The 27,785-nt window shown below is 48.6% G+C and overlaps 1 protein-coding gene across 24 annotated transcripts in view; it reads left to right on the forward strand.

Annotated features, from left to right (window-relative positions):
- Positions 1-9,104: 9,104 nt before the first annotated feature.
- The window catches only part of SCRIB (scribble planar cell polarity protein), a 116,208-nt gene continuing 97,527 nt past the window's right edge, over positions 9,105-27,785 (forward strand). For 12 of the 24 annotated variants that reach the window (XM_055799301.1, XM_055799300.1, XM_055799302.1 and 9 more), the window contains exon 1: positions 9,107-9,345. In XM_055799301.1, coding sequence (XP_055655276.1) covers positions 9,184-9,345 — 162 coding nt within the window. In that variant the 5' untranslated portion in view covers positions 9,107-9,183. Of the gene's footprint in view, positions 9,346-27,785 lie in introns of all 24 variants that reach the window. The other 12 variants (XM_055799308.1, XM_055799315.1, XM_055799314.1 and 9 more) reach the window with 3 other exon arrangements.

Genomic DNA, 27,785 nt, shown 5'->3' on the forward strand with positions numbered 1-27,785 from the left:
GTATTTGCAATTTAACTTTATTGATGACTTGATTTATGTTCACTTTTTGTACCGATATTGCGTGTTAGCTTAAACAACCTTTCTTCTTCCCTGTTTTTATATCTGTTCCAAATTAAGAAGCCTGTTGTTTTCCGCCTGTGTTTTGAGAGTCGAAGTCTTGGGATCAGCTTGCTCTTTCCCTAGTCGTCTGCCCTAGCAGCCCTTCTTTGAATTTATTAGCTTAATTTTCCTTTTCTTGAGTGTAGTTGACTAGACCTGCTTGAACAGATGTATAGTGGCATTTGTCCTTTCTTACCTGTTCTGGAAAGGCATCATCCAATGGCACTGGTGGTCCCATTGACCTCTGACTGCATCCTGGTAGCTCACAGTTACCCCCAGTTCACAATGCAGCCCAGCTGCTTTGCTGCTTTTGTTTGTGATGCAGGAGAAAATTCACTGTTTTTAATTGTTCCAGGGTTTTATTCCTACTAAAGAAAACCAAAACACCTCTCATGTGCCTCAGTCTGTCCAGCTTCCATTTTCCACTATTTGCTCCTGTTCTGGATTTAGAAGTATAAAGACCGCACTGGGAGTTTCCTTGTGGTGTTGATGGTTTAAAAAACCAAAGTGGATAAAAGTTGATGCAAGGGGAGAGCAGATTAAAGAATGACAGCTTAAGTGTTAACACATTTTTGTGTACAATCAATTCTCCTTGGCTGACAAGATGATATTTTACAAAAGTAACTTCATAAATATCTTGACAAGTCAAATGTCTGACAAAAGATCATCTGTCTTGACCTCTGTGTGGCCTTTGATAGGGTCTTCCACAACATCCTTGTAACTGAGTTGGAGAGAGGTGGGTTTAGTGGATGAACTGTTAGGTGGATAAGGAATTGGCTGAATGGCTGCATCTGAAGAGCTGCAGTCAACAGCTCCATGTCAAAATGGGGATCAGTAATCGGTGGTTTCCATCAGAGGTCTGGCCTGGGACTGATAGTATACAATAGTTCTACTAATGACAGAGTGGGATTGAGTGCACCCTCTGCAAGTTTGTGGATTGTGCCAAGCTGAGCGGCACAGTTACTAGAGGAATGGGGTGCTGTCCAGAGGGACCTTGACAGGCTTGAGGAGTAGGCCAGTGTGAACCTCATGAAGTTCAGCAAGGCCAAGTGTAAAGCCCTGCACCTGGACGAGGGCAGTCCCCACTGTTGGCACAGACTGGGGGAGGTGTGGGGTGGGGAGCAGCCCTGCAGAGGACTTGCGGGTGTACTGGTGAATGAAAAAGGCAGTGAGCCAGCAACATGCGCTCACAGCCCGGAAACCCAGCCGCCTCCTGGGCTGCACCCCGAGCAGCGTGGCCGGCAGGGCGAGGGAGGGGATTCTGCCCCTCTGCTCCGCTCTGGGGAGACCCCCTGCAGCACTGCGCCCAGCTCGGGGGTCCCCAGCACAAGCCAGGCAGGGACCTGCTGGAGCGGGGCCAGGGGAGGGACACGGAGCTGGTCCGAGGGCTGGAAGCCCTCTGCTGCGGAGAAAGGCTGGGAGAGCTGGGGGGGCTCAGCCCGGAGCAGAGGAGGCTGCGGGGAGACCTGGCTGCGGCCACTCAGTGCCTACAGGGGCTGTAGGAAGGTGGGGACGGGCTTTTTAGCAGGGCCTGGGGCGACAGGACCTGGGGGGCGGCTTTGAACTGAAAGGGGGAGATGTAGGGTGGACACAAGGAAGAAATTTGTTATGCTGAGGGTGGTGAGGCACTGGCACAGGCTGCCTGGAGCAGGGATTGTTGCCCTGTCCCTGGAAATACTCAAGGCCAGGTTGGACAGGGCTGGGAGCAGCCTCGTCTGGTGGAAGGGGGTTGGATTGGGTGATCTTTAAAGATCCCTTCCAACCCAACCGATTCTGTGATTATACCAATCTAAAATCTGGCATTGTACAACACTGTAATTAAAATGCTGTAGTGTGGACTGAACATAATAAATTGATTAGGAATAGCTGGCAAACAAAATAACCTAAGGAGAAAAAAGTAGAAATTAAAGAGGGTGGGCTTTTTTTTCCCTGGGATCATAGAATCAGAATAGTTTGGGTTGGAAGGGACCTTTAAAGGTCATCTAGTCCGACCCCCAAATACCTTAACAGAAATCTGATTTAGGCCAAATGTATGTGTATAATGATTTAGGATTTTGAAGCAGGTATAGAAATACACATTCAGCAGGCTAGCATGGCAGGTCAGTAGCATGTTGGGCTTGGCATGAGCGGATGTTTTTTGTGTTTAAATTTGAAATGGTTCATTCAGCGCAGGGGATTCTGGCTTGGAAAACTTAACTCGGGGAAAGATGATAAGGTAGTGGGGATAATCGGTGGGTGCGCTGCGTGGTGTTGAATGTTGTGGTGTTCCTCTCTTGGGGCAAGTTCCAGGGGTTCACCATCCATATAGCTAACCTGGGTGACTGTGGAGGCCTGAAGCTGTTGGTGGCTGAAAGGATGACGCTGGAGGAGCACAAAGTCGCACTGGCACAGCCTCCCTTTGGAGAAACTGGCAGGTTCTTGGTCCCTGAGAACACTGGTTGTGTTGGACCCTTCCCTGAATTTATTGATGGCCTCTCACCATTCCTTCCCTGTTGCCTCTTCTGTGATGCTTCAGAGATGTCTGTGCAATCACCACCTCCCATTTAATCATGCATTCTTCCAATTGTTGTATTTTGTGTCATGCTTTCTTAGCAAACTGGAAAGCACAGATGTCTTCAGGTGCGGCATGGATCTGGTGGGAGTAAAGACAAAAGCATGGGTACCTCTGCATTAGCCTGTGAGGCTTCAATCTTTCTTGATATTCCTCTTCTTAAATGGTTGTAGTCTGAACAGTTTTCTGACAGGGTAACAAGGTGTCTTCAAGTTACTTCACCTTCAGGCTTTTTCAGGCTTTTCCTATTGACAGAAGGACACCACTGTGCAGAGTTTTCAGCTGGTTTTATCTATGCAGGGCTTACTCAGTTGATTCTGTGACAGCATTGGTCTTCGAGGTGAGTTATTTAAAAACCGTGGGCAGCTTGCAGAAGCAACCTCAACATCTGGAGACCTTGTCACATGACTCCACAAAACCAGACTTTTTTGCAGCCATAAGTTAGGACAGAATTGTGCTCATCTCATTAAGATTCTGGCACACATCTGCAGTAATTGCATGAAAGACACAAGAAGTCTAAACCTGTCCAAATTTTTCTTCCTGTAGTTCTTTGTCTGAACGTTTAGATATGCTGATAATGATAATCATACTGGTAGCTGTGGTGTGTCACAGAGGCCCATATATGTCTTGAAGCAGAGCATGTGTAACTTACTTAGTACTAGAATTGATGGAACAGAAACAGAACCAAGCAGCTGGGATGCTTTGTTGCTTTATTTATGGCAGCATACTGTTTGGGTGCAGCTGTACAAACTATTGAATAGCTTCATCTGATGACAACTGTCAGAGGAGGCTCTGAGTTTTAATGAAAACATCCCAAAAATGTTTGGAGGAAGGATGAAACCTCTTTGCATGAGTGCTGGAGATTACGGATTCGGCCTGACCAGTAAGGAGTTAAACTTTTCTAATCCCTAATGGAAACAGCATTGGTGGAAAGTAGAGGCCAACAGGCTGCTGCTCTCTATGGGCCTTCGTTTCTTGACTCTGCATCTCTGGTTCCCTGTCAGCAGAGGGGTCAGAAACTTCAGCTCTCGTAAGACTGGGGGCCTTCCCTGTAAGCCCGAAGACACTGTTTTTAGAGGATATAACTTAAGTGGAGGTGAGAAAAACACTATGCTGCAGAAGCGTGGTACCAGCTGTGCAGGATTCGCTTTCAATTTTTTAAACTGGATCATTTCAGCGTAAACAGGGAAAGAAGAGCTTGCGTGTTTCTGCACCGATGCTCCCTCCTGAGATGTCTCTCCTACCTCTAACAGGGTTGCTTCCCTGAAAAACCAGGCTTGCAGTCTCGCCCCCAATAGATGCGGGTGCTTGAGTAAGCTCAGTCAGGTATTTTATGATTCCAGGAGACTTTCATCTGAATTCACCTTAAACTGGTTCCAGTCCATTCCTTTACCTGTCGCTCCTGTTTCTCCCCACCCTACCTGCCCCAGATTTGAAACACTTTGTCTTGAGTCCCTTGCCTTAGATTCGAATGCTTGGGCAAAAGGGATAATTAATCGCCAGCTTAAATTCTGCATATATGCACCAATTAGAGCTGCATACTGCTGGTGTTTTCTTTGGCCCTGGACCTCACATTTCAGGGCCTTAACCCATGGAATGCTGTTATTTGTCTAGTTCCTGCTGTTGACTTGTGTACGAGTTTAAATTCTGTAAATCCTGTGGGTTACTGGGTTACTGGTGTATTCCTGCAGAGTAAATGAGCAGGAAGAGACCAAATAATTTGGGATGTAGCAGTCTGAAGCAAAATAGGTAACACAAGGTTTTTCAGTATCTCATTGGAACTTGGACAGACTCTGTCCACATCGTCTCCATTCCAGGTAAACGGGCCAAGTTTCAGTATGAATAAGGTAAAACCCTGATTTGTCAGCATTTTCCTGTATGTGCTGCCTCTTGTGTAGATCTCCATTTTTATGGCTATTGGTGACAGGACTGTATATTGGTAACACAGGCATGACTGCCCCATCCTTCTGAAAAGCATGCCTAACAGGAAAAGAGGGCTTAACAGTACTATAGAAGGCTTGTTAATTTTAATGCTTCTAAGACAGTAGCCCTTTATCTCTAGCTAAACACAAGGGTAGCTGAAATAACCTGAATTTACAGCCAAGGGTGTTTTGTTTTGTTTTGCGCCCATGAGCTAATTACCAGACTCTTCACTGGCAGGTTTGTGGAGTGTTAATATTAAAGCAGTCTGTCAGTCTTTCCTGATGATCATGCCTGGGTCTCTCACAGAGAGATCCCAAAGCAGAGCTTCAGCTTTATCCCTTCTGTTCCTGTTGACGTCAGACCTCTCAGTGATGATACTTCTCTCCTGCAAAGACCTGGTGCAGCTGCTGCTGGCAAAGGTCGGTCTCTCTCACACATGCATTTTGCACTGGGGGTTTTTGTACCTTAATTTTCTCTTGGATCTAACCTCTAATTCCTGGGGACTGGTGCAGAAGAGCTTGAGCCTTGATGCTATGGATCTTCCTTTTGCCTTTGGCCCAGCTTCTTCCACCCTGGCAGTCTTTTCCCTGGTGTAAATAAAACTGCCTTGCCAATTGGTTATTTATTTTCCATAAATGGAACCGGATCACCTGAGGTTTTCATGTGTTCATTCAATGCCCAGTCCTTGCTGCCTACAGAATAAACCAAGTGGACCTGGGCTAAGTGACGGCTCTACTGTTTCAGACAAAGGGCGCATCCTGCCCAAGGCGGTGGCCCATGCAGGGAACAGGGGCAAACGCGGAATGACTGTGCTTCAGATGCCAACAACTCACAGGTGAGGGCCTTCCTAAACAGAAGGATGTCACCTCACACACCACTAGCTAAATCCTCATTCTGAGGCACCATGCAGCACTGGACTCTGTGAACTTCTCATCCCAGAATCCATGCAAGTTCCACTGAAGTAGTCAAGAGTGTTGTCAGAGCCCTTTGTATGCAGCTCTGCTCCTTCCGCTGTCTTTGATCCTCCCCCAGCTGGCTAGGAAGCTGAAGTACTTGGGGCTTCTAGAAAAGAGTTTTTTTCCCTCCAGGCCTGTTTCAGTGAACTTCCTACTGAAGCTGCTCTAGGTGCCTTCACGGGTGACAGATCTAGCCAATGTTCTAGGGAGGTTCTGAGTCTGAAGGAAGAGAGTACTGGCAAAATCAGCTGGCCCAGGGCAATGGTCTGCAACAGAAAGAGCTGTCTGGCTATTTTGCAGGACACACTCTAGGTCCAAGCTTCCCAATGAACCTTTTGGGTTTTTTTATTTAATGATATATTTAACGATAATGAATAATAATAATTATTAAAAATAAATTTAATGAAACTGCATGGCAAATAGGGTGCAGTTTTCCAGTGAAAACGTGAGTGGCTTGAATTTCCACGCACTGCAGGGCAGAGGAATGCTGTTCTTATATGCAATGTCTGCTGTGCAGAAGGTAAGCATTCAAGTATAGTAAATCTGGTCACAGAAAACTGGTTGTTTCAGAAACAGTCCTGCAAATTAAGGCGGCACCACACAGGGCTGGGAACAAGGCAGCGATGGGACTCTTCCAGTAATCTCTGATAAAACTTTATCTTCAGTTTGGTTTGCAAGTCAGTGTGTGTGTGTGAGCACTGATTCAGCATCAGATCCTTCCTGTGTTGGGATGATAAAACCCTGACAGCAGTTCAGCGTGTGGGAGGCAGAGCTGGTTTAGTGCTGCACCTGTAACAGATGGACAGAGCAAGAGAAGCTTAAACAGAAAATCCAGTTTCCTTCTTGAACAAGTAGGGAAGATGATTTTCAGAGAAAAGCACATCAAATCCCTGATTTCTTGAAAATGGAGCTGTATCTCCATCTCTCAATGGTTTGCAAGATGAGCAATGTTAGGTGCCTTCAGAGCTTCCAAAACTGCGAGCTTACAACAGGTATCCTGTTGAGGTAGCTGCTGTTGAATAGCTTCCATTGCTCAAAGGCTTTACAGATTTTTTTTTTTCTAACTTGAAGATCTGAACTCTTCAGTAAAACCATTTTCTTCCCACTTACAGAGCCCTTGAGAATAGTCTCAAGGTGAAGTTATCACTGGGAAGATGTGCAGAGTACATGAGAACAAATGCTGAGCTTTACTGACAGATTTTTCCCAACTTGCTGGAGACCTACTAGCATTAGCAATCGGTTTCATACCTGCTCTTGTATAAACATCTTCATTTAGTTTTGATGGGTCTTTTTTTGTTTTCTTTTTACCCTTATTTGTGTACTTTCACAGAATATGATTCCTTGCAATTATTAGTGTTTTAGTAGCCTAAATGAATCAAATTTATAAAATCTCCTTCCTTAAGAGTTTTTCAGTTACTCAGTCACGATGGTTCTGGTAGCTAGTCTCATTGTAGGCAATATAAGCTAATTTTTTTCCTCAACTGTAAGTGACCTGAAAAGAGGCATTTCAGATGTCTACAGGTACCTATGTGATCAGTTGCTTACCTGTCTGCTATATTCATTGGATCCATCCAAACGCCCCTTGTAGTTTCAGCTCCCTCACAGACACCCTTTCTGTGTTGTTTTCTGTGCTGGGTGAATTGTTTCTGTTTCTCCTACATCAAGCCTAACTGAAATTCTCATTGTCTCTGATGTAACCTTGCAGTTGTTCTGAAATGTAGGGAGACCTACTAATGAAACTGTCTTCCAAGTATCGCAGTTTGTGCTTTGTTGTGCTGCACCTCCATTTTCTAGGAAACATAGCTGGGATGTTCCTACATTTTGGTACAAACGCTTAGAGCTGGTCTTAAAATTTAAATCTCATCTTTCTACTCCCTGATGGCTGATTCGCCATCTGTTTTACAGGTCCTGTATTCACCCCCAGTTTTTTCCTAGCTTTGTGGTTTCTGCTGGGGTACTACACCAACTGATGCATTTACACTAGCTAGTACTTTTGCTTTCTCTATTATAGAATATGCTGCAATGGAGGCAAATAAAAGACTAATAAACCCAAATGTTTTTTAAAAATCCTTCCTTCAGAATTTCACAGCCATTGCCCATTACTAGTGGTGAAGCTGAAAGGCCGTGCAGTTGCCCAGATAACTCTCACCTCCTCCTGCTTTTCATGAGTGCCAGTGCCTCACACTTTAATGTCACTCAGCTATTAGTCAGTTTTCATTTCTATTTGTTGCAGAAATATTTCTGACTCTTGCAGTATGAGGAAAGCAGAGTGTATAGAAGGAGCCTGCGTGCTGCCTTGGGTTGGCTGGTGTCTAAGGCTGTTCCCGGGGTGATGGGCAGAGTGGCACACAAGGGTGCATGTGAGGAGGTGCCACATTCAAACACTGAGGAATGAACAATTTCTCTCTCCAAGTTTTACTGCGAGTTAAACATCCACCTTGAGAACTGGTGTGGAGGCCTCTGTGCAAGGCAAAAACAGCTGGGAGAAAGGCTCTTGTTTGGAGAGGAGATGGCTGGGTGACACAGCTGGGCTGGAGGTGGGAAATTAAGAGGTGATAAATGAGCAGTAATAACTGGGCAAAAAACAAGGCAGTGATTAAGAGACCAGGAAACTGCGCAAGCAATAGAGGATGAGAGCAAGGAGGACTGTGTTGCCCTGTGGATGACTTGAGGCAGCAACTTACTTTGGACCTTGCGCTTTGTTGTGAAGCAGCGTCCTGGGCGATGTGTCCCAGAACCAAAGCACCTGTGCTTTTTAAACTCGGTCTGTCATGATCGTGCCTTGCCATGTGTGTGGGGAAGATGTACATCACGGTTGGTTATCTGTTTCTCCTTTTGCAGCACTTGTTCTACAAACCCCTGTTGTGTCCCCCTTGGCTCACAGTCATGTCTGCAGTCACCATTTGAGCTCCCTTCATCAAGAACCTACGTCACGCTTCTGATTCCCTTCGTGTACTTTTAGTCTAACCACTCTTCTTAAAAGAGGAATGTTGGTGCCTCACAGAACTTTACACAGCGGCACTAGCTTTTTTCGAAGTATTTTCTTAACGATGCCTCACCCCACAGGCTGGATATCCGGTTAAGAGCGCGTTGCACTTGGAAATTATTCAGGAACCCACCGCAGCTCTTGCTGTGTCACAGAGTCGGGGTTATTTTTCCCTCTGGACGTTCCTTCCCCTGGGCGATGAGCTCCCGGCGGGCGCCGGGCTGGTTTCGGCCGCAGGCGCGGCACCGGCGGCAGGAGGGGGCCAGCAGCAGCGCTGCCCTCGGAGCCGCCTGCGCCGTGTGCCCGGGCCCGGCAGCCGCCACCGCGCCCCGGGCTGGGGCTGACCGCGGCCTGCGGGGCCTGTCGGGCCGGCGGCTGCTCCCGGCGCCTCAGCAGCGGGGCGGGGCAGGGCGGGAGGGAGCTCCGTTTCCCAGCGACGCTCGCGGGGCGGGGGGGGAGGGCACGGCCCCAGGAGCCGACCGGGAGCGGCGGGGCCCGAGCGCGGCTGCCAGGCCTGAGGGGCGGCGCACGGCCCAGAGCGCCCGCCTCTCCTCCTCCCCCCCCCCACGCCGCGCACATCCGGGCCCTCCCTCGGGCAGGCCCCTTCCCGGCGCGGCGGCTCCCGCCCCTGCGCTCCCCGCAGCCGCTGGCGGCCGAGGCCCGGCGCGATGCTGCGGTGCATGCCGCCGCTCTGGCGCTGCAACCGGCACGTGGAGGCGCTGGACCGGCGGCACTGCTCGCTGCAGGCCGTGCCCGAGGAGATCTACCGCTACAGCCGCTCGCTGGAGGAGCTGCTGCTGGACGCCAACCAGCTGCGGGAGCTGCCCAAGGTGAGGCCGCGGCCCGTTGTGGGCCTCCCGCGCCCCGCCGCCGGGGCCCGGCCCGGCTGGAGGCCTCGGCCCGCCGCCACCCGGGGAGAGCGACCGCCGCCCGGCCCTGCGCTCCCGGCCCGGCCTGACGGAGCTGGAGGCCGGCGGAGCCCGGTCCGGCCTGGCGGGGAGGCCGCCCCTTTCCGCCGCCCGGCCGGGGCCGCCCGAGGCCGCCCGCGCCTGCTCCCCGCAGCCGCCTCCCGCTGGCCCGTGCGCGGAGCGGGCGGGCGCTGCCCCGGCCTACCCGGCCCCGCTCCCGGCGGCGGCCTCCCCGCGGCGCCTCCTTCCCCCCGCGTCCTCGGCGGGGGAGCGCGGCTGCGGGCTGTCCCAGTCCCGGCCGGCTGCCCCGCGCTTCCCGCCGCGGGAGCGGGGGTCCTGGGTGGGCTGGGGGCACCGGCGGCCCTCGGCTGGCCCGCTGCGGCTGGCCGCGGGAAGGGAGCCCCTGGTTTGGGCAGCGGGGTGCGGGGCGCTGCGGGGGCGGGTCCCCTGCCCGCCGAAGGAAAACGCTTTACCCGACTCGGCGGCGCTACGAGCCAGGCGTGCTGCTAAGCGAAGCACAACGTCAGTTCAAATGCTCTGGTTTAAGCCCCAAAGCACAGAAGGTATCAAGCAAGTTTATTAAAGAGGTGCTTTATGCTTGTTACCTGGGGCTTCCGCCTGTGCTTGCAACTTCTGCCACGATCCTGCTGAGCCACAGAGCCCTCTGCACAGGCAACGTGCAGAGATACATAAATCCGTAGAGATACTAAATCTTTAGTGTGCTGCCACGCACCGTGCTGCAGACGCGGTTTCTCCGTAGATGCAGAGGACTGGAGATCTCTGCAGACAGCTGCCGGCTCGACCCAGACATCTGTGGCTCCCAAAGGGTTTGTTTTCACAAGGCAGGAGGCTCGGGAATGGCCGAGCTCTTGTGTTTGGGCCCTGAAGTACTTTTTAGCAGGAACCGAAAGGACGTGATGTGCCTCTTGTACTGTGTAATCTGGAGTACAGGGTCCTGCAAAAAAGAACTGGAATGTGAACCTGCATCTCAGGAGGGAGAAGGCCTTAAGGCTTTACTGGTCTGTAGGATATTCTGGAGGAAATTTTACCACATATCCCCTGTAGAAATTGTACCATTTTAAAAACGATAATTAATTATTACTTGTGCCATAGAGAGAGAATTTGACCATAGCTTGTTTGGATAGATGCTTGTCAGTGAATATAGACTACGTCACCTTTTTACTGAAAAAATTGAGAAACAGGTCAGTATTTCTTCTTTTAAAGTTTCTTGTTGAATTACTGACATGTTAGGAAATTTGCCGTGAAATCTGGAGGAAAAAAACCCACCCAACATGCAAACCAAAAACTCGTTCTTGATTCAGGCCAAAATAATTTGGCTTGGTTTGTTAAACTGTACAATTTATGCATTCCTACCTAAACAGATTCACTTGTATAGAAATGGCATATTTTTTCTTGCTCTCTGGTATTTTTGTGTTCTCTCTGCCTTTCCTGCTTGTCTTCCTTTGCACTACTGTGAGGCGGACTGCTTCTGGGATTCAGTTGTTGAGGGCGTGTTGCTGAGGTATGGAGACACTAGTATGATACTTTATCAGCTCTCTTCTATCATGTAGCTTGGGATCTTGTTATACTTTAGGTGGGGATATTTCCCAAGCTACTGGAAAACATGTGTTACAGGCTGGTTAGGGCTTATGAATGAGTGTCTTTTCTGCAGAGGAGGCTAATTGCGACATACCTGCAGTGAACTTGCCGATTCTCGTGCTGCTCAACTCCTTCGTATCCCGCTGAGTAGTCATAGTCCTACCTTGTCTTTACATTGAACCCATTTGGACTGACATACTTCTGGGTTTTGTTTAGCTTTTGAAGAGCATCTTCCAGATTATAAATGCAGATTTTATACTGACATTTTATTTAGTCTGTGATCAGATAGATGTAGTCCTGCCTGTGAAGGCAGGTACTGTGTACCTGTCTGAAGTACTGTCTCCTTCCTGTGGTCACCCAAGCAGCTTGTATTTGTGAGGGCTGTTGTTTAACTCCGGCTATTAACATCTGTTCGGCTTGGAAGCATTGGAGCTCTTGCCACGAACTATCCTGGGATCTGGGGTTCCTCTCTGGTGTTTGAATTCCCCCAAATTTTTAGACTGTTCTGCAGAGAATTATTAGAAAAACAATAGAGCACAGACAGATAAGATTATGGTCCTCTATTCTTAAAAGAGATGTAGTAAAGTCAGGAGAGGTACGGAGAACAGGGAGCAGAAAATGGTGTGGTCAGACCCAATATGCAACAGCTTTTTCACAAAGGAAATAATTGTTTACAAGAGCTCTTCAGTCTGTCTGAAAAAGATAGTGCCATTCTTCCATCAGATGACAGAGCTCTGGAGTATCACAAATGACCTGGAGGGAATGAACAGAGGGCAACTGCCCACTGTTTCTCCTTGCATGAGGACTGGAGGCATTAAGTGCAACCAAAAAGGGCTCAGTTCAGAATAAATGAAATAATTTTTCATGCAAAATGTAGTTAAGCTGAAGCATGGAAGTACTTACCGTATGACTTAATGGATGCTCAAAGTTTAGCGAGCTCAGGAAAGAAGTGGACCAAGAGAAAACGACCGAAGATGAATATATGCAAAGACACCACCTTGCTTGTGCCGCGTATCCCAGGAGGGTCTTAGAGGAAGTACCGTTTTGGACTTGCTGTACTCACTCTCGTCTGTACCAAGTGCAGCTGCTATGGGCTTTCTCCAGTTGTGACGGGTATCAGCCCATGCCTAGCAAAACCTGAATGCACCCTCCCTCGCAAGCAAGATGAGCATCCATATACGTGCAGCTGCAGAACAACAGAGGAAACAAGCAGAGCCCCTCGGAGTGCTAACTGCTCCTGAGAAAAGCCAAGGAGCTGGTGGCTGCTGCCTAGAGATGCTGCGCCCTGGGAGATGCGTCAGGAAGAGCGGGCAGAAGTAAGGCCCCAGTCTTTCCCCTTTCCAGCCCCCCCCCCCCCAGCCCAAGTTTCCTCCAGCTGGTGCCACGGGTGGTCTGGAGGCAGCTGATAAGGAGGTCTGCAGTTTGGTGGAACAAGGACGAAAGGTTAGATCCACCTGAGGTTTAACCCTATCTGTGTCCTAATGGTTTGTGCTAATAGAACTTGCTGGAGCAGTGAAGGCTTTTTAGTCCCAAGTACATAATTCATGTGCAGGAAGAGCATTATTTAAGGATATTGCTGTTGAGGGCCATGTGGGTAGGGGCAGATACCTAACGTAGGAGTAAGAATCTGCATGTTACACAAGGTGGATATGGGATGAAGATAATTTGCCCTTCCACCAGGGGAAGACGGAACAGCAGTACTCTTTATTTTGGGCATGTATTTTCTCTGAGGGAGGGCAATGGGAGAGGTCTTAGGTTGGGGTAGGGAGCATGCTTTCCAGCTGAGTAGCACTTCACAGAAAGGTGCTTTTTGTTTGAGAGAGAGAGACTGGGAGGAGGATTTGTGTGTACCATGAAGGCAGATTGGGTGGGGAGAGGGGGCAGTGTGCCTGTCTTGTAGCATAGGACTGTGTGTGCCTATTTGCGAGAAGAGTTTAAAGGGCTACTGAGGGGGGTGTGTAGAGTCGGGAGAGGAGAGCAGCAAATGGACATCGGTTAGAAAAATGTGAACTAGAGAGTATATACGGTCTTTGGTAGCAAGTTTGTTTTTAAGGGCTCAGGCAGGATTTTTGGAGTAGGCTTCCACATGCAGGTGATTCTTGAAGCAAAAGAATGGCGGGGTAGCTGCCTTTTGGAAAAGTCATGGTGTTTTACAGTTAGCAAACAACTTTCTTTAAAATGTTTGAATTTACCTGACCCCTCTCCTGTGGGTTTTCTTACCTAGCACCCACTACCAGGCCACCTCTGATGTGCTTTTGTCTTTTATTTACTTGCTCCAGAGTCCAAAACCACCAGCAATCTCTTGCTCTTTCTGTGGCACCATTTTCTTCTGTACCAGAACTTCCCATGTCCCCTTCCTGCTGCTGCTTTGCTCTTGATCTGATTAGATGATCTGCCTGCCTCCTGGCATTTCTGAATGACACCGCTGCGCTTTCCTGAACTCTCTCTTCCAAGCTGTAGAAGTGAATCCTGCTTTCTCTCCGTCCTGCAGTGCTGAATATTCTTCTGTCTTGCTGCTTTTTTATTTGCCCCATGTGGAATCTTGCCGGTTTCAGGTCTGAGTTTTTCATTATGGTGGCTATACTCTGGTTGTTTGAAGTGATAGATTAAATCTGTGTTAGGAGCATCTGCTGCCTTGTTGCAGGGATTTGCTGCCAGGGTGATACAGCACGATTTAATGGAAAATTATAAATTCCATTTGATAAGTTCACTGTGCTTTTCATGAGGGTGTCTGAATTCCAGAGGAGGAAATACCTTGCTGTATGCTGACTTCTGCTTTACCTGGCTTGCATAAAGTGATTTCTGCAGGGCTGTGAGTGTGTGGCACGCTACAACAGCAGGATAAATAGCAGGCCCATCAGCTAGGGTATAGGTTTTAGGGATACAGCCTGCTAAATCATTACGTTAGAGCTACAAAAGCTACCTGACTCACTTAGTCCACTCTCCATGAAGCACTGCAGAGGTGCAGGTCTCACCAGAAAGGAATGAACGCAGTCTGGAATTCAGAGGAGGAATTTGGAGGTGGCAGAGAGAGCCAGTCACAGCCCAGGAGCTGAGCGTGATCGTCGGGCATCCAGAGGCTCTTGATGTGCTTTCAGAGGAGTGCTCAGGTTCAGAGTATGGGAAGGCAAAAGGGAGAGGTCGAAAGAAACCTGGGTGGAGTAGAGCTCGAAGGACCTGCTGTAGGAGGAAGAGAGGGTGGAGCTGAGTAGGGACTGAAAATTACGAAGAAGTCAATGTGGAGGAGGGAGGAGACCTCTCTTCTGTGTCAGCAGCAGCATGCAGAGGGACAGGCTGCTGGAGACCTGCTGGACGGATACCTGGGCAGGGAAGTGTGAGGTTGGGGCAGGCTGAGGGATCATGCAGAGCCGGGGAAAAGGAGGAAATTGAAGAGCTAGCTTTTGATGCCAAGTTTTTGAATAGTGGTGGTGCTGAAGAGGCAAACCCTAGGGTTGCCCAGTGGAAGGCTTGCAGTTGCTCTGCTTTGCTTTTTCCTTGCTAAAATGCCCATGACAAATCTGGCCCAGTGCAGTAAACTTTTTTTTTTTTTTCCTACTGCCCGATGAGCTGTTATTAGCTTGCATTGAAAATTATGAGGGACGGACACCTGGCTAGAGCACCAGGGAGAGGAGGTATTTTGGGTCCAGTGCAGATTCCTTCCTGTTCTGGCTTGTTGCTATTTGCATCTTGGCAAGGCAATTTCTAGGCTGGTAGAAACAGTCCGGGTTTCAGCGGTTCCTCCTGTTTAGCTGCTGTTGGCCTGGGGCAAGAGCATCGGTGTCCTTTGTCCAGAGCCTGGGATCCTGCTGCACTGAGCAGGGTGAAACCTGAGCGTGGTGTTTGTCACTTTCCCAAGGCAAGGTGGGGCCTTGCAAAGCTAATTAAGAGCAGCTTTTAATTTCCTGGCATCTGAGGCCTGCAAGGAGGATCTTGGGTTTTATTTACTTCCACGGAGGAGTAAAGCTGCTCCTTTTAATCTCTGCATGCTAATAGCCCTTCCCTGAGAAAGTCAGGGAACCACGAATGCCGGTGACTGGGCTCCTCCGTGGTTCACAGTGCTGTAAGCAGCGTGAGCCAGCTTTGGTGCCCATTAAGGCTTGAGTGTGCGGTGGGCACCTTCTCTTGTTCTGCACCTGAATTTTTTGCATCACAGGCTTTGTCAAAACTGCAAGCTGCATTTGTTTAACAAAACCAGTCAAGAAACTGGTTTCACTTGATTGCTGTGAGACCTGTGCACAGAGTTGGCATGCCTCTCTATTCCTTCCAGGAGTTCAGGAGCCCTATGAGTTAATGTGTACAAATGGATGTGGCTTTGTTTCTCCAAAAGCCAGGTATTCTGGATCTGCTTGCTGCCCAGAAGTTGAAATAAGTGAAGGCCATTTCACCTTCATTCTTTTCTCTCAGTGCAGTAACTGTCTGTCTTATAAGTCCTGGGAGGTGACTAGGGGGATTTAGGATTTGTGCTGGACCAGTAATAGCTGAGGCTCAGTTGTGGAAAAAAGAGCTAATAAAACTCTTGGACATATGCTTCTCGGACATACAAACAAGGGAACAGAAAAGAGCACGGAAATGATTTTATGCTTTAAGGTCTACAAATAAGAATTGACTATTAATATTCACTTCTCTCTGAGCTCCAAGGTGTGTAGTCAGATTTGTTGCTGGAGAGCGTGGGTGTGCTGCCTTACGTGGATCTCAAAAGGAGCTCAGGTCTTAGAGAAAGCTTGAGTTACGTGTAAAAGTGAGGTAAAAAGGTGTACTGAGTGGCAAAGAGATTCAGTGAAGCAAAGAGTTCGCGATCATTTAGGTGACTACAGCCTAAATGGTGCTGCCTCTCACCAAATCTTCCATTGCTCTGGTTTTGTATGATGTAGGGAGGTCACCAATGAAAGCACCTACTCAGCCTTTCCCCTGGGTTCAGCTGACCCAGTAATTGTAAACCTCTAGATGTGTCTCTGTCGTGTGGTTCGTGACATCTTCCATGTCTTTGGGTGCATCGGCTGCTGAGTTTGCTGCTTGGAACGAGTTTGCACCTTACGGTATTCTGCCTGTTCCCTGGTGACAATCACTGACATATGTTCACCTTGCCTTGCTTGTGTTCAGGATGCTGCCTCTAAAGTGTAAATGCAGTATCACAGTGGCCCTACAGAGCATTTGCTCATTACCCTATCTCCTTGCATCTCTAAGATCTCTCCTTAGTTCTTTTGGCTATTGTCTGAATATCTTCCAGGAATGTTTTAGGTGGTGTTTCATTGATGGTTAGAGGTGAAGACAGGACTAGGTTAACTTCTTTGGGTCTCCTCTGACCCGTTACATACGTTCCCCCTTGAATATTCCTGAATTTCATAACCTTGTTTCACCATCTCCCTGACAGAAACTGGAATGATGCAGGGAACAGTGGTGAAAGAGCGTGGTGGATGGTAAGACACGCTGTGTGCTGAAGCAGAGGGATGTGACCGCCTGCAGAGTTCTTGCGCGCACTGCAAGGTTCTCTTCGGTTTCTGACTCCTCCTTTTTTCCATTTCTAGTTCAGGGTATTTAATGGTGTGTGTCTGAGCTGTTCCCCTGAGAGCTGCTTTGGCACCTTCCTATTCTTTGTACTCTTCCTGTTCAGAGGAGTTGTTTGTGGCTTTTGTGCCTGAGAATCTCCTGCTGTCTCCTTCCACATGGGGACACTTAACTCTTCTTTAAGGCTTTTCCAGTGCCCAGAATGTGCTTCCACGAACCCTGAGTGTACAGTCTGCTGTAGTCCGAATGCCCTGCTCTATTCCAGTTAATCAACTTGATCTTGTCTGCCTTGTCTCAATTTCCCAGTTTCAGGGTTAGAGCTTATTTGTTGGGTCGGTTTGTTTGTTTGTTTATGGTGCCTCTCAGTGCTGGAGATGCATCTGTGTATAAACTTACAGGGTGATAATGATTTCTGCCTCAAGAAAATACAATCCTATTTGAAACAATCAGAGCAGGTTACTGTATAGCTCTTGGGGCATTTTTCCCCGTTGGTAATATTTGTGGCATTACAGATAAGTAAATTGCTTTTTTGTAATTGCTAGTTCACCCTTCTTTGGTCAGAAGATGGTTTAGAAAAAAACTAGATTGGTCGGTTGGATCCCTTTGTTATCCTGCAGAAGGCCATTCCCGAGGTGCTGGTATGCCGGGGAGGGGGCTGGGTGAAAAGCCAGAAATGTAGAGTAGGTAAGAAAGGGGGGGAGAGGTCTTCGGATAGTGTTTGGTGTAGATTAGGTTTTGCTTCTTGACCCGCAGCCAGAACGCTGTCCCATGGAATGATCCCAGCAAGTCTGTCCAGATTAATGCTTTTGCAGTATTTCAGTGGAAAATGCCACTGGATGCTCCGTGTCTGCGGCAGGGAATGCTGATGGGTCGATGGCACTTGTCCTCTGGATTCCTCCCAGGCCACTGTATAGGACCGAGGTGGGGGTCGCTTGTGCTCTGGTTTCAGCAGGGGGGACCTGCTGTTTATGCACTTGTAGGCTTTTGTGTTTAAGATGCAGTCTGAGACCACAAATTGCTTCTGTCAGTAGCACACACACACACCCCCCAGCTCTTCCCAATAGCGAGGTGTTAATTGTGGTGTCGTGATCTAATTCTGGCTTGGGGATTTCCTTTCTGTGGCGCTGGATTAGTTAGTTATTTAATTTGGACCAGAGATTCTGCTCTGCTCCTGTGTGCTGTCCTCGAGCAGCGTGCTGTCTTCAGGGAGAACAGTTGCCGTCCGGCCCCAGAGGGGACTGCATTCCTCAGTCCCGGCTTAAATGCCTGGGAAGAGGCAGCTGGAGAGCCTTTGGCTTGCAGACAACTTGCTTTGTCTTAGTTGGAATGTATTCCTGACGCTTAAGTACTTTTATATATTTGAAATACATTCCTCAGGGCCTGATACGTGGGGTTAAATAGTCGGAAATCCGGCCAGTCTGCCTCGGGGACGGCCGTGTCCCTGCAGCCGGGGAGCAGCCTGTGTGTGTGCCAGGGCTCCCCAGCTCTGAGCGCCGCTGGGGGGGGAGGGGGTGTGCGGAGCCCCCCGTGTTCAGCACCCTCGGCATGCCTGCCCTGCCCTGCCCTGCCCAGGCCCCTCCCTGCATCTCCTTCTTGTCGTGGGCCTGCCGGGGGTGGGCAGGCGAGGAGCGTCCCCTCCTCCTGTGCTGTGTGTGGGCCGCTGGGGAGGAGAGCCCCCCTTTGCCCTGCCTGCTGGAGCACCGGGAAGGTGGCCTGCCACGGCGGGCTGTGCAAAGCGGAGCTCTGCCGAAGGCTGCTGAGCCTGGTGTTCGGCTGCTGCAGCGTGTCAGCTGTTCCTCTTTGGGACTTTGCTGGGCTGCTGCCTTTCAGGTGTTTGTGATTATGTGCTTGTGGCCAGAAGAGGCTGAATCGCAGAATGGTGGGGGTTGGAAGGGGCCTCTGGAGACTGTCTAGTCCAACCCCCCCTGCTAAAGCGGGTCCTCCTAGAGCAGGTTGCAGGGTCACATCCAGGCACGTTTTGCACGTCCCCAGAGGAGACCCCACAGCCTCTCTGGGTGGCCTGTCCCTGTGCTCCATCACCCTCAAGGTAAAGAAGTCTTTCCTCATGTTCAGATGGAACCTCCCGTGTTGTGGTTTGTGCCCGTTGCCCCTTGTCCTGTTGCTGGCACAGCTGAAAAGAGCCTGGCCCCATCCTCCTGATGCTCACCCTTAAGCCAGTTTAGTATCTGTGGCCAATGCTGTGAGGAGCGAAGAATCAAATGCTGCTAAGGTTGGAGTCGGTTATTTGGGAAGACCGCTTTTTTAGGATGGCAAGTGGTCTGTATCCACTGCCTGTGCTCTCATCCCATGCCTGCCTGGGTGGCTCAGGCTGAGCCTCTGAGTAACTGGTGTGAGGCGCCCTGAGGAACGCCCGGGTGCAAGGGTCTACCTGGATAGTCGTAGTGGCGCTCTCCCCGTGGCACCAGGGCTGCCTGGCAGGGGCTGAGGTGCCGCCTCTCTGCTGGAGCTCCAAACTGATGTTCTCATCTCTCGGCAGTGGTGATTGCCTTTTTGACCTCTGCTACCATTAACTGTTATCCTCACTAGATTTCAGGTGGAGTGATCTTCCTTCTTGAATCTAGCTTTTCTGGGAATATACGTTGCTTGCATCATTTCGCTTAATACAGGGAAAGGTGTGTCTTGCGTTCATGGCTCTGGTGATGCAACCTAGTGTTAACTGGATGCCCCTGGCTCTGCTCTGCTAAGGGAGCTGTACAGCCTGTGGGACTGGCATCCTGCCCAAGCTGGCCACCTGTGGGATAGAAGTCTTTCTGGTTATGTGGCCTCACCTGTAAGACAGTGGCTTGGAAGGACTGAGTTTAACCTTAGAGCTGTTCAACTCCCACATGTTTTGCTTTGCAGTTTTTGCTTCCAGCTCTGCTTGAATCTTGCACAGCTGGCTTTCCCCAAAGGCAATACCACTGGCACAGTTGTCAAAGAACAGCTCTTTCTTTCATCACAGATGTAAAAGCAGGGGACCCCAGTTCTGTTCACACTTCTCCTACCTGTAGGTCTCCGAGACTGGAAAGGCAGACACGTGTGCTCCTGCGTGCCGGCGCCTTGGCTGTGGAGCATGCAGCAAAGTCTCTGCTTCCTCCATGGGCAATTCTTAAGATGTCAAGCCTGTGTTTAACCAGGAAGATGTGAATGAAACACAGGGCTCAGATATGTGATCTGGTTTTGCTGTGAGTGTTTTGAGGAGCTGCCCAAGCCGCCGCATTTCACTGCTGGCGGACACCACCTGCCCACAGTGACAGTCCTGTGCATTTGCTCTGGTTGGGGACAAACATAGGAGCTCTGCTGTGTGCTGCTGTGAGCCCAGCCCCTGGTGGCATGGGAAACCAGCCCCTCTTCTTGTTTGTGAATCACCAGGAGAGGTGTAATTATTTTCCTGCTACACATTGTGATCCTGCCTTTAATTAAGCTTGTGCTGTCCTGCTGAAGGTGGTGGGACTGTACCAGCAGGGTTTGAGAGTTGAGCTTGAAATTCTCTTAAGAGTAATGAGATGTAAGGAGGACCTGTCCTTATCACTGGCACTTGAGGGTTGGAAAGGTTAGCAAAAACCCTGCCTTGGATCCCCTTAGCCTGTGTTGGAGGAGAAGTAAAACAGCAAGCACTGCTGGTGTACTCAGTCCCTGCAGCAAAATCACCTGGGCCAAACACCTCTGTCTCCAGGCCTTTGTCTCTGAGGAAGCCTGGGTTGTCACAGGTTGTTTTTGAGGAAAAGGAGGCATCTGAGACCCACTGTTTGGGTAGCAGAGCTTGGGAACACCTGGATAGTTTTGGCTGCAGAAGCAAAAGGTTTTGTACAATTCCGGTGTGCAAACTGTGTTTACAGTGTAGACCCAGCTCCTGGACTCCAGATCTGTAAATTGTCACTGCCTTGTTTCAAAGACATTGGCCTATGTGTAAGGTCATTGTGGCCCTACAGTTATGTAAGTTGGGTGTCTGAATCCTCTTCCTCTGGCACATGTCCTGCTCCCCTTCAGTAGTGCTACAGCCGCCTCACCTTGAGAAATGCCCCGTCTTTATGAAGTGTTTCGCTGAAGTCTATTTAAAGCATGGTTAGTTGAGGGGAGAAATGTCCCTACAGCCTGATGGCGCTTGACAGCCACCCCCACCCTGTCTGCTGTTTGCAGCAGGGGTCCTAACACCAAGGCAGCCCCCTGAGCTGTCTGTGCTGCAGGATGGCATTGCTCCTTCTCCGGAGAAACTGGTAGAGGAGCCCAGGTGTCCATTTGCCCTCCTCCCGCCCTCTTGGCCACCATGGAGATGGCTCTTCTGCAGGTACAGGCAGGATTGTGGGGGCTGGTGATCGGAGAGCAGCAAGGTGATGCTGGGGAACAAAGAACCCCATGTCCTAGTCCCCTTCCCCCAGGATTAGACACAGTGCCTTCAGCAGGACTGATGTTCCGGGTGTAAAACGGGACAAATGCCTCTGCCCAGATGTGTGGGATTGAGATGCGTGTGAAGCAGTGTTGTGCATTAAAGCAGGGAGTGCAGAGGGGATCTCCTTGCCTCAGCAGCAGTAGGTGAGGGGAGAGCTGGAGTTCAGCCTCGGGTGGGCCAGAAGCCCTTTTGCTATAGCCTCAAGAAAACAAAGATTCAGAAAAGAATCATGAAACTAACCTGGGCCTGGGGCCAACCTGGAAGTGGGGAGCACTGTGCATGCAGAAGCAGTCAGTGTTTTCCGAGTCCCAGGCTTTCGGCACCCAAACGGCTTTCTCTGCTTGCTTGACGCGTCGTTCTGCAGGTGGGATGGGAGCTGTAGGACACACGGGCTTGTGTTGCCGTTGTGTGAATCATGGATGGGCACAGGGCTCTGGCCACATTGCAGGGACTCTGCAGCCGTGATTGCTGTGGGCTGGATGCCAGCGTCACGGGCACCAGCAGTGTGTGTGGGAAGCTTGGTGGGCTTAGTAGGTCTGCATCCCTGACCCTGCCATGCATCATCAGACTGCTTGGGTTGTTCCAGGAGTGAAGCCCTTTCCCTGCCTCCTGCCAGTTCCACTGTGCCTCTTCTGAAGAGCTGGTGTTGGCAGCACAGGGTGGCTGGGGTTGCCTGACGCTGTCTGCCCCGCTGTGCCAGGCTGGCTCTTTGGCCATTAATCCCATTCGGGCAATGGTTGCCTTTCCATGCCTGCCCTCAGGATTTTGTTGCTTCTGGGAAACGGCATAGTTGAATGGTAGCTCAGAAGGTTTGTTCTGATCCTTTTATCCATTGTCCTTTCTCCTTTTTTTTCATGTTCCGCCTTCTGATCTGACTGAATAAGTGAGCAAGGCGCTCTGCTGAGGCAAGGCTCAGCTAAGCGTTACTCTGCAGCAGAAAGGGAGCACTTGGGGGTGGTGTCCAAATTCCCAGCATCGCTATCTGACTACTGTGGTTCTCTAGGCTAACCTAATAGCTCCATTAGCCTTTTGTTCATGTCCTGGGGCTTTGCTGCATCCTCAGTACTAATGCTGGGAGCTTCACAGATACGAACATCGAACATCGATGGCCAAAGAGGCAGGACTGAGGTCTGGAGGAAGTACGTCATGTCAGCAAGCTGAAGAAACACAGTTTAGTTGGAAGCGTGCTAACTGCAGAGAGGAAGATGGAAGCAAGCTCCTTCAGACACTTTCTAGGGCCTGTTACAGACAAGAGGCTGGGCTTCCAAGGGCCCTTTATGACTTTGCTGTGTCTGTACATGCTGCGGCTGACTTGGCATGAGCCAAATTGTTGTGCCGCTGTTCAGAGGGACCTTGACAGGCTGGAAGAATGGGCCCATGGGAACCTCATGGGAAATACCAATTTCTGCACCTGGGGGGGAATAACCTCATGCAGCAGTACAAGCAATCACCTAAAAAGCAGCTGTGCAGAAACAGTGGGGGTGCTGGTGGACCACAAGTTGACCAGCAGTTAGGAAGAGCATTGCTAGCATGTCAAGGGAGGTGATCCTTCACCTCTGTTCTGCTCTGGTGAAACCACACCTGGAGAGCTGTGGTCCGATGCTGGGCTCCCCCTGCGTGGGGAAGACATGGACATACAGGAGTGTGTCCAGTGAAGGGCCACAAAAATGATTAAGAGACTGGGACATCTGTGATATGGGGGAGAGGCTGAGGGAGTTGGGACTATTCAGCCTGGGGAAGGGAAGGCTTAGGGGGATTTTACCGATGTGTGTAGGATGTCAGGGAGCAAAGGAGATGGAGCCAAGCCAGACTCTTCTCAGTAGTGTCCAGTGGCAGGACAAGAGGTAATGGGCACAGAGTGAAATAGAGGAAATTCTGTTTAAACATAAGGAAACACTTTTTCTTTTCTTTTCTTTTTTTTTTTTTTTTTTTTAATTATTATTATTACTGGAGGGGTGGTTGAATACGGGAACGTGTGCCCGGTGAGGCTGCAGAATGTCTTTCCTTGGAGATACTAAAAATCTGAGTGGGCACAGCCCTGGGTTGCCTGCTATAGCTGACCCTGACCCTGCTTTGAGCAGAGGTTGGACTAGTTGATCTTGAGGGGTCCCTTCTGACCTCAACCATTCTGTGGTTCTGTTGGACCTGCCTCTGTGATGCAGATTGCCTCTTTGAGTGAACTGGATGAATTTGGAGATTGGCATCACTCACTCACTGGCCTGCTACATAACTGCTTAGCAGTTTTGCAGACACTGGCTTTCTAGAAACTTACCTTGCTTTCTTAATTTAGCTGGAAGCTGTGTGCTAGTGTCCACAGGCAGTGAGATCCTGGCCTCATGCTGATAGAGGCTGTGTGTGAAGGTAGTGGTGGATGGCTCTTTTCTGTCTTGCAAGGACAGGAGGTGGCTGATGCAGCCAGTTTTGGAGTTGGACAGTCAGAGTTCCTCACGTGTAATGAATGAGGAAGGGGTACAAGGGACTGTCAGACTGACTCTACTCAGGAGTTAGGCATCTCTGCTCTCAACTTTGGCCAGCACCACCTATAATGCCACCCATCTGCATTGCTGAGAGCAGTCGTGGCATGTTGAGGATAGGAGGCCAGAAACTCATTTCTAAATCCGTTGTGTATTTCCCCCTTCTTAGGTTCGTTTTGCTTTCCCATGTAAGAGTTCACCACTGGTGAACACCACAGCTGGAGCCATGGACTAACCTGGCTTATAAATTAAGTACAGGCAAAATGCCTCATGTATACTGAACTCCATGGGATTGGGAACTTCTGTGCTTTTGTGTCTCACTGAGTAAGAAGCTCTGCAAAACGGGGTGTCAGGCATCCTCGCATTATCAGTAACAAATGTGTCCTAGATCGGTGGCCCTGGAGTCAGTGTGTGAAGCTCAGGACTTTCTCAATACACAGGTATTTCGGTTCTTCAGCAGAAGCCAAAGGTGAATCTGCCAAACAGAGCCTGTATTTGCTGCTACCAGTGTTTCTTGTTTTCACAAACTGGCCGAGTCTGTTACTGTTTCTCAGGATAACCTCAAATAAACCCACAATCTATTGTGTGCCTTGAGTAGGACTGACCTAACCATTGAAGGTGAGTACTATATGGTCAGGATGGCTTTCTGCTTGTAATATTTCACTTTGAAGCTGACCATTTCTTTCCCCGATAGTTTTGATTGTCATAGCAGTGATTCCGCTCTATTAGCCCAGTATTTTTCTTTTATAAAATTACTCCAAAGGCAGTGGTCTGAATCAAGAGGTTCATTAGTAATTGTGTTGGGGTTTTATCCTTTCTCACTTCTGCATATATCATCATATTTCAGTATTGAAGTGGGCCTTCCAAATTTGCTGAGGTGTCAGTTGTCATTAAGACAGAAGTAAAGTCTTTCCAGTTTAATTGTGGTTAGTTGCACCTAGCTGACAAGCAAGTGTTGTGTACTCTAACAGGACTAGAATAAATAGCTCACGGTGGTCCACTGGCTCACCTGGAGTTTCTTGGGAACCCAACCCATTTATAGGTGAGTAGCTGTGTCACCCTTGTAAGCGTAGCTTCCGAGTGACTGGTGCGGTTTAATTGTGAAAGCGTTGTCACAGTTGGGGGTCTCCTAAAGTTTTGATGATTCTTGTCCATTGTTTATGCTGGTTGCACACTTCGGTGTTTGCCTGGCTACAGCAAAAAGGGACGTTTGAGGGTTTTTATTTGGTTATGCAAACAGGCCCGTGAATTTGACTTTACGTTGCATGTACTATTGTTGGCAGCATTCTTTGTGTATCATACGTGGCCAGCTCCTCTCCACTCTTCCTGCTGGATGTTGTGCTAAAGGTGCTCGGCTTTCATCCTTGTTCACTGTACTCAAAGCTCAGCTCCTCGTAGGGTCTCGTGGGGTGCCCTGGCATCGCGGAGGGCCAGCAGCGTGCTGCCTGTACTGACAGGAGCGCACCCAGGGACCGGGGCAGTGATTATTCCCCTCCATAGACCACCCCTCCGTACTGCACCCATCGTGGGACTCCCAGTACAAGAACGGCATTGCCAAACTGGTGTGAGTTCAGGAGAGGGTCTATAGGGTGGGCAGGGGCTGAAGCGTGTGCCCTGACAGCCCAGGCTGCAGGAACAGGACTTCCGCAGCCTGGAGAAGACACTTGCTTCAGGGGGACTTCATAGCAGCCTGCCAGTGTGTGCAGGGAGTTTATCAAGGAGACGGAGCCCAGCAGTGCGTGGGGGAGGATGAGAGGCATGGCATCATGGAGCTAGGTGGTTCCGTCTGGGGACAAGGAAGCTTTTTTCACTGTGACAGTAATTAAGTGGTGCACCCAAGGACCCAGAGCATTTTTGGATCCTTGAGTCCCGTCGTTGGAGGTTTTGAAAGACTTGACTGGACGAAGGCCTGAGCGACCTGGACCGACTTCATTGCTGACCCTGCATTCAGTAAGAGGTTGGAGTGGAGATATGCCAAGGTTCCTTCCAACCTGAATTATTTCATGATTCTGTGATAAAAGTCTGTGATATACAAAGAATTAAAGGATATTACTTCATTGTCCCTTTTGACTGAAAAATTCATGGATCTAGGTTGCCTTTTTAAAAGAAAATGAAGTAATTGAATTTTGTTTCAGAAATTACGGATAAATCTTGAATGACTTCTCATGTTTGCCTGCTTTCATTTTCAGAAAGGCTGCTGAATGAGGAAGTTACATCTGAAAACGTGCTGCAGAGCCTGCATTTCACATTTTTCTGTCTCTTTTTCAATGTTGCAATTTTTTGGAGTATTTCTTATCTTTTGGTTTAGAGTGCTTTACAGGCTATTTATACCTTATACTAATTTTCAGCCAATCAGTACATTGAGAGCAATGGCCTATGTATTTCCAATCTGTTGTATTGCAGCTGTTGTGCTCCACATATTGTCAGAATTTATGCCACCTGAACCTTTTTTGAAAGATGGTTTTGTAGTCGTTTTCCATCTTAGCCATCCGGTAACAATTCACATAATTCAACAGTAGAATATCTTTGTAATATATTCTGATTTAGAAAGGCTTTTTCCCCCCTAGTTACCCAACTATGCTGTTAATATATTAGTACAGCCCCTGATCTTTGTCTTGAACCTTTTTTTTTTTTTTAAATTTGTGGTAAGTTCCATTGCACTCTGAGCTGACTGAATTCCTGTGCGCTGGAATCCTCTTGTACTAATCCGTGTTTGCTCTGTGTGGTCTTCAGGCTTCTGGTATGCCAGGAAACAGTGACTGATTACTGCTTTTTTTTTTCCTCAAAGTTCTATTTTTGATCTGTTCTATCAGTCTAGTTTGGACAGTGAAAGATCTAGGTCATGCAGATTTGGTTATTATTTAATTTATTTTTTTAATACTCAGAAAATCTTGAAGGTCTATATGTTTCATCGTAACAGAGACATTCAGTATAGTGCTAAATTTATGACTTTCTTTTTTTCTTTTTTTTTGCTAGCTGTATGAAACATGCTTAACATTGATTAGAGAAAGGGATAATTGCCAGTCTCCAAAGACACATTTGCTTAAGTTTTCACTCCTGGTTCCAGTAACAATTTTAAAATTAATCTGTTCTCCATTTCCAGTGTCACAAATTAATCTTCCGTGCAGTCTTGCTTTGTAAATTTGGCTGTTGGACTTTAAGTTGAAGAACCCGGTTCACAAAATATTGACCTGAAAATTGTGTGTCGTCTTAGGTGCAGCGTTTGCATTGTTCTTGATTACATCATGTGGCTGTATTTTACATCAGACTAGCTGTAGTCCTAGTAGAGAGAAGGGCAGACTTTGCTTGCTAGTTTTCTAAAAGCTTTGCTGGCATAAGTGGGAAGCACATCTCTTCTGTGCTTTCAAGTGCTTATTCCTGAAGACTGTCCCATCTCTGAACAACCAGCGCTTGTTTATTTGCTTCAGCAGTGCTGGTCTACCTTTGCCTTTCTGTGATGCAACGGCAGTTAAATCTGCTGGACTGGTTATGGCAATGTTGGTGTGCTCTGCTGGCAAAACTGTTTGTGCTGCTATAGTAAAGACATTCAGGAGCAAAGCAGGCTGTCGGGGGGAAGTACAGACTTGCTGGTGTATCTGTGCTTTGGCTAGCAGTATTTCATTCACTGTATTTCATCCTGTTGGTGAGGGGTTAATGATGAGGAGTAAGTGGTTTTGCTAGACAGATTCTAGCTTGCTTAGATGGTGGCTTGCTTAGATTCTACTTAACTTGCCCCCGCATCCCGTTCCGCCCCCCCCCCCCCCCCCCCCCGTATAAAAGTCTTAATCCTTGCATGGGAACACTGTAATTCAGCTGCTTTTTTTTTTTTTTTTTTTTTTTTGTGACCTCCGCTGATGACTTTTGACTAGTTTGAATTTTTGTCACATAGAAATATTTTATTCAAGCCCAGCTTAAGTGAGTCTTAAGAAGTGGGGTGTACTACTGTTGTCTTGCTGTTTGCTGAATGGAAATTTGTGCACAGATCGGAGATTTGTGCACAGACAGAATAGTCTGTCAGCACTGTGAGGTTTTGAAGTTTTTTAGTTACCTTTTTTTAAAAAAACAACAACAACACAACTGGGGGAGAAAAAATGCTGTTTAACTGATACAAAGCAGTAGCATACAAAGCAAGGCATTTTTGGAACATGATCTTTAGTAGATGTCTCCCTGAAACAAAGTTAATTGGATGGGAATAATTGTGAGATTGTCACAAGCCTAATTCCAAGGCTTGGTCTGCACTTGGCTTCACAGACGTGCCTGTAGGCTCTGATTATTTTCGCTAAGGTAGTTATGCTAGTAAAAGGTCTGTTACGCAGTTTATTCTGTGGTATCCACGCAGTTTATTGCAATTTAACTGCTGTGACAAAGAAGTGTTAATGTTGTTTTGATTTTGA

Source organism: Falco peregrinus, chromosome 3 (assembly GCF_023634155.1).
Source record: "Falco peregrinus isolate bFalPer1 chromosome 3, bFalPer1.pri, whole genome shotgun sequence".
Classification (NCBI taxonomy): domain Eukaryota; kingdom Metazoa; phylum Chordata; class Aves; order Falconiformes; family Falconidae; genus Falco; species Falco peregrinus.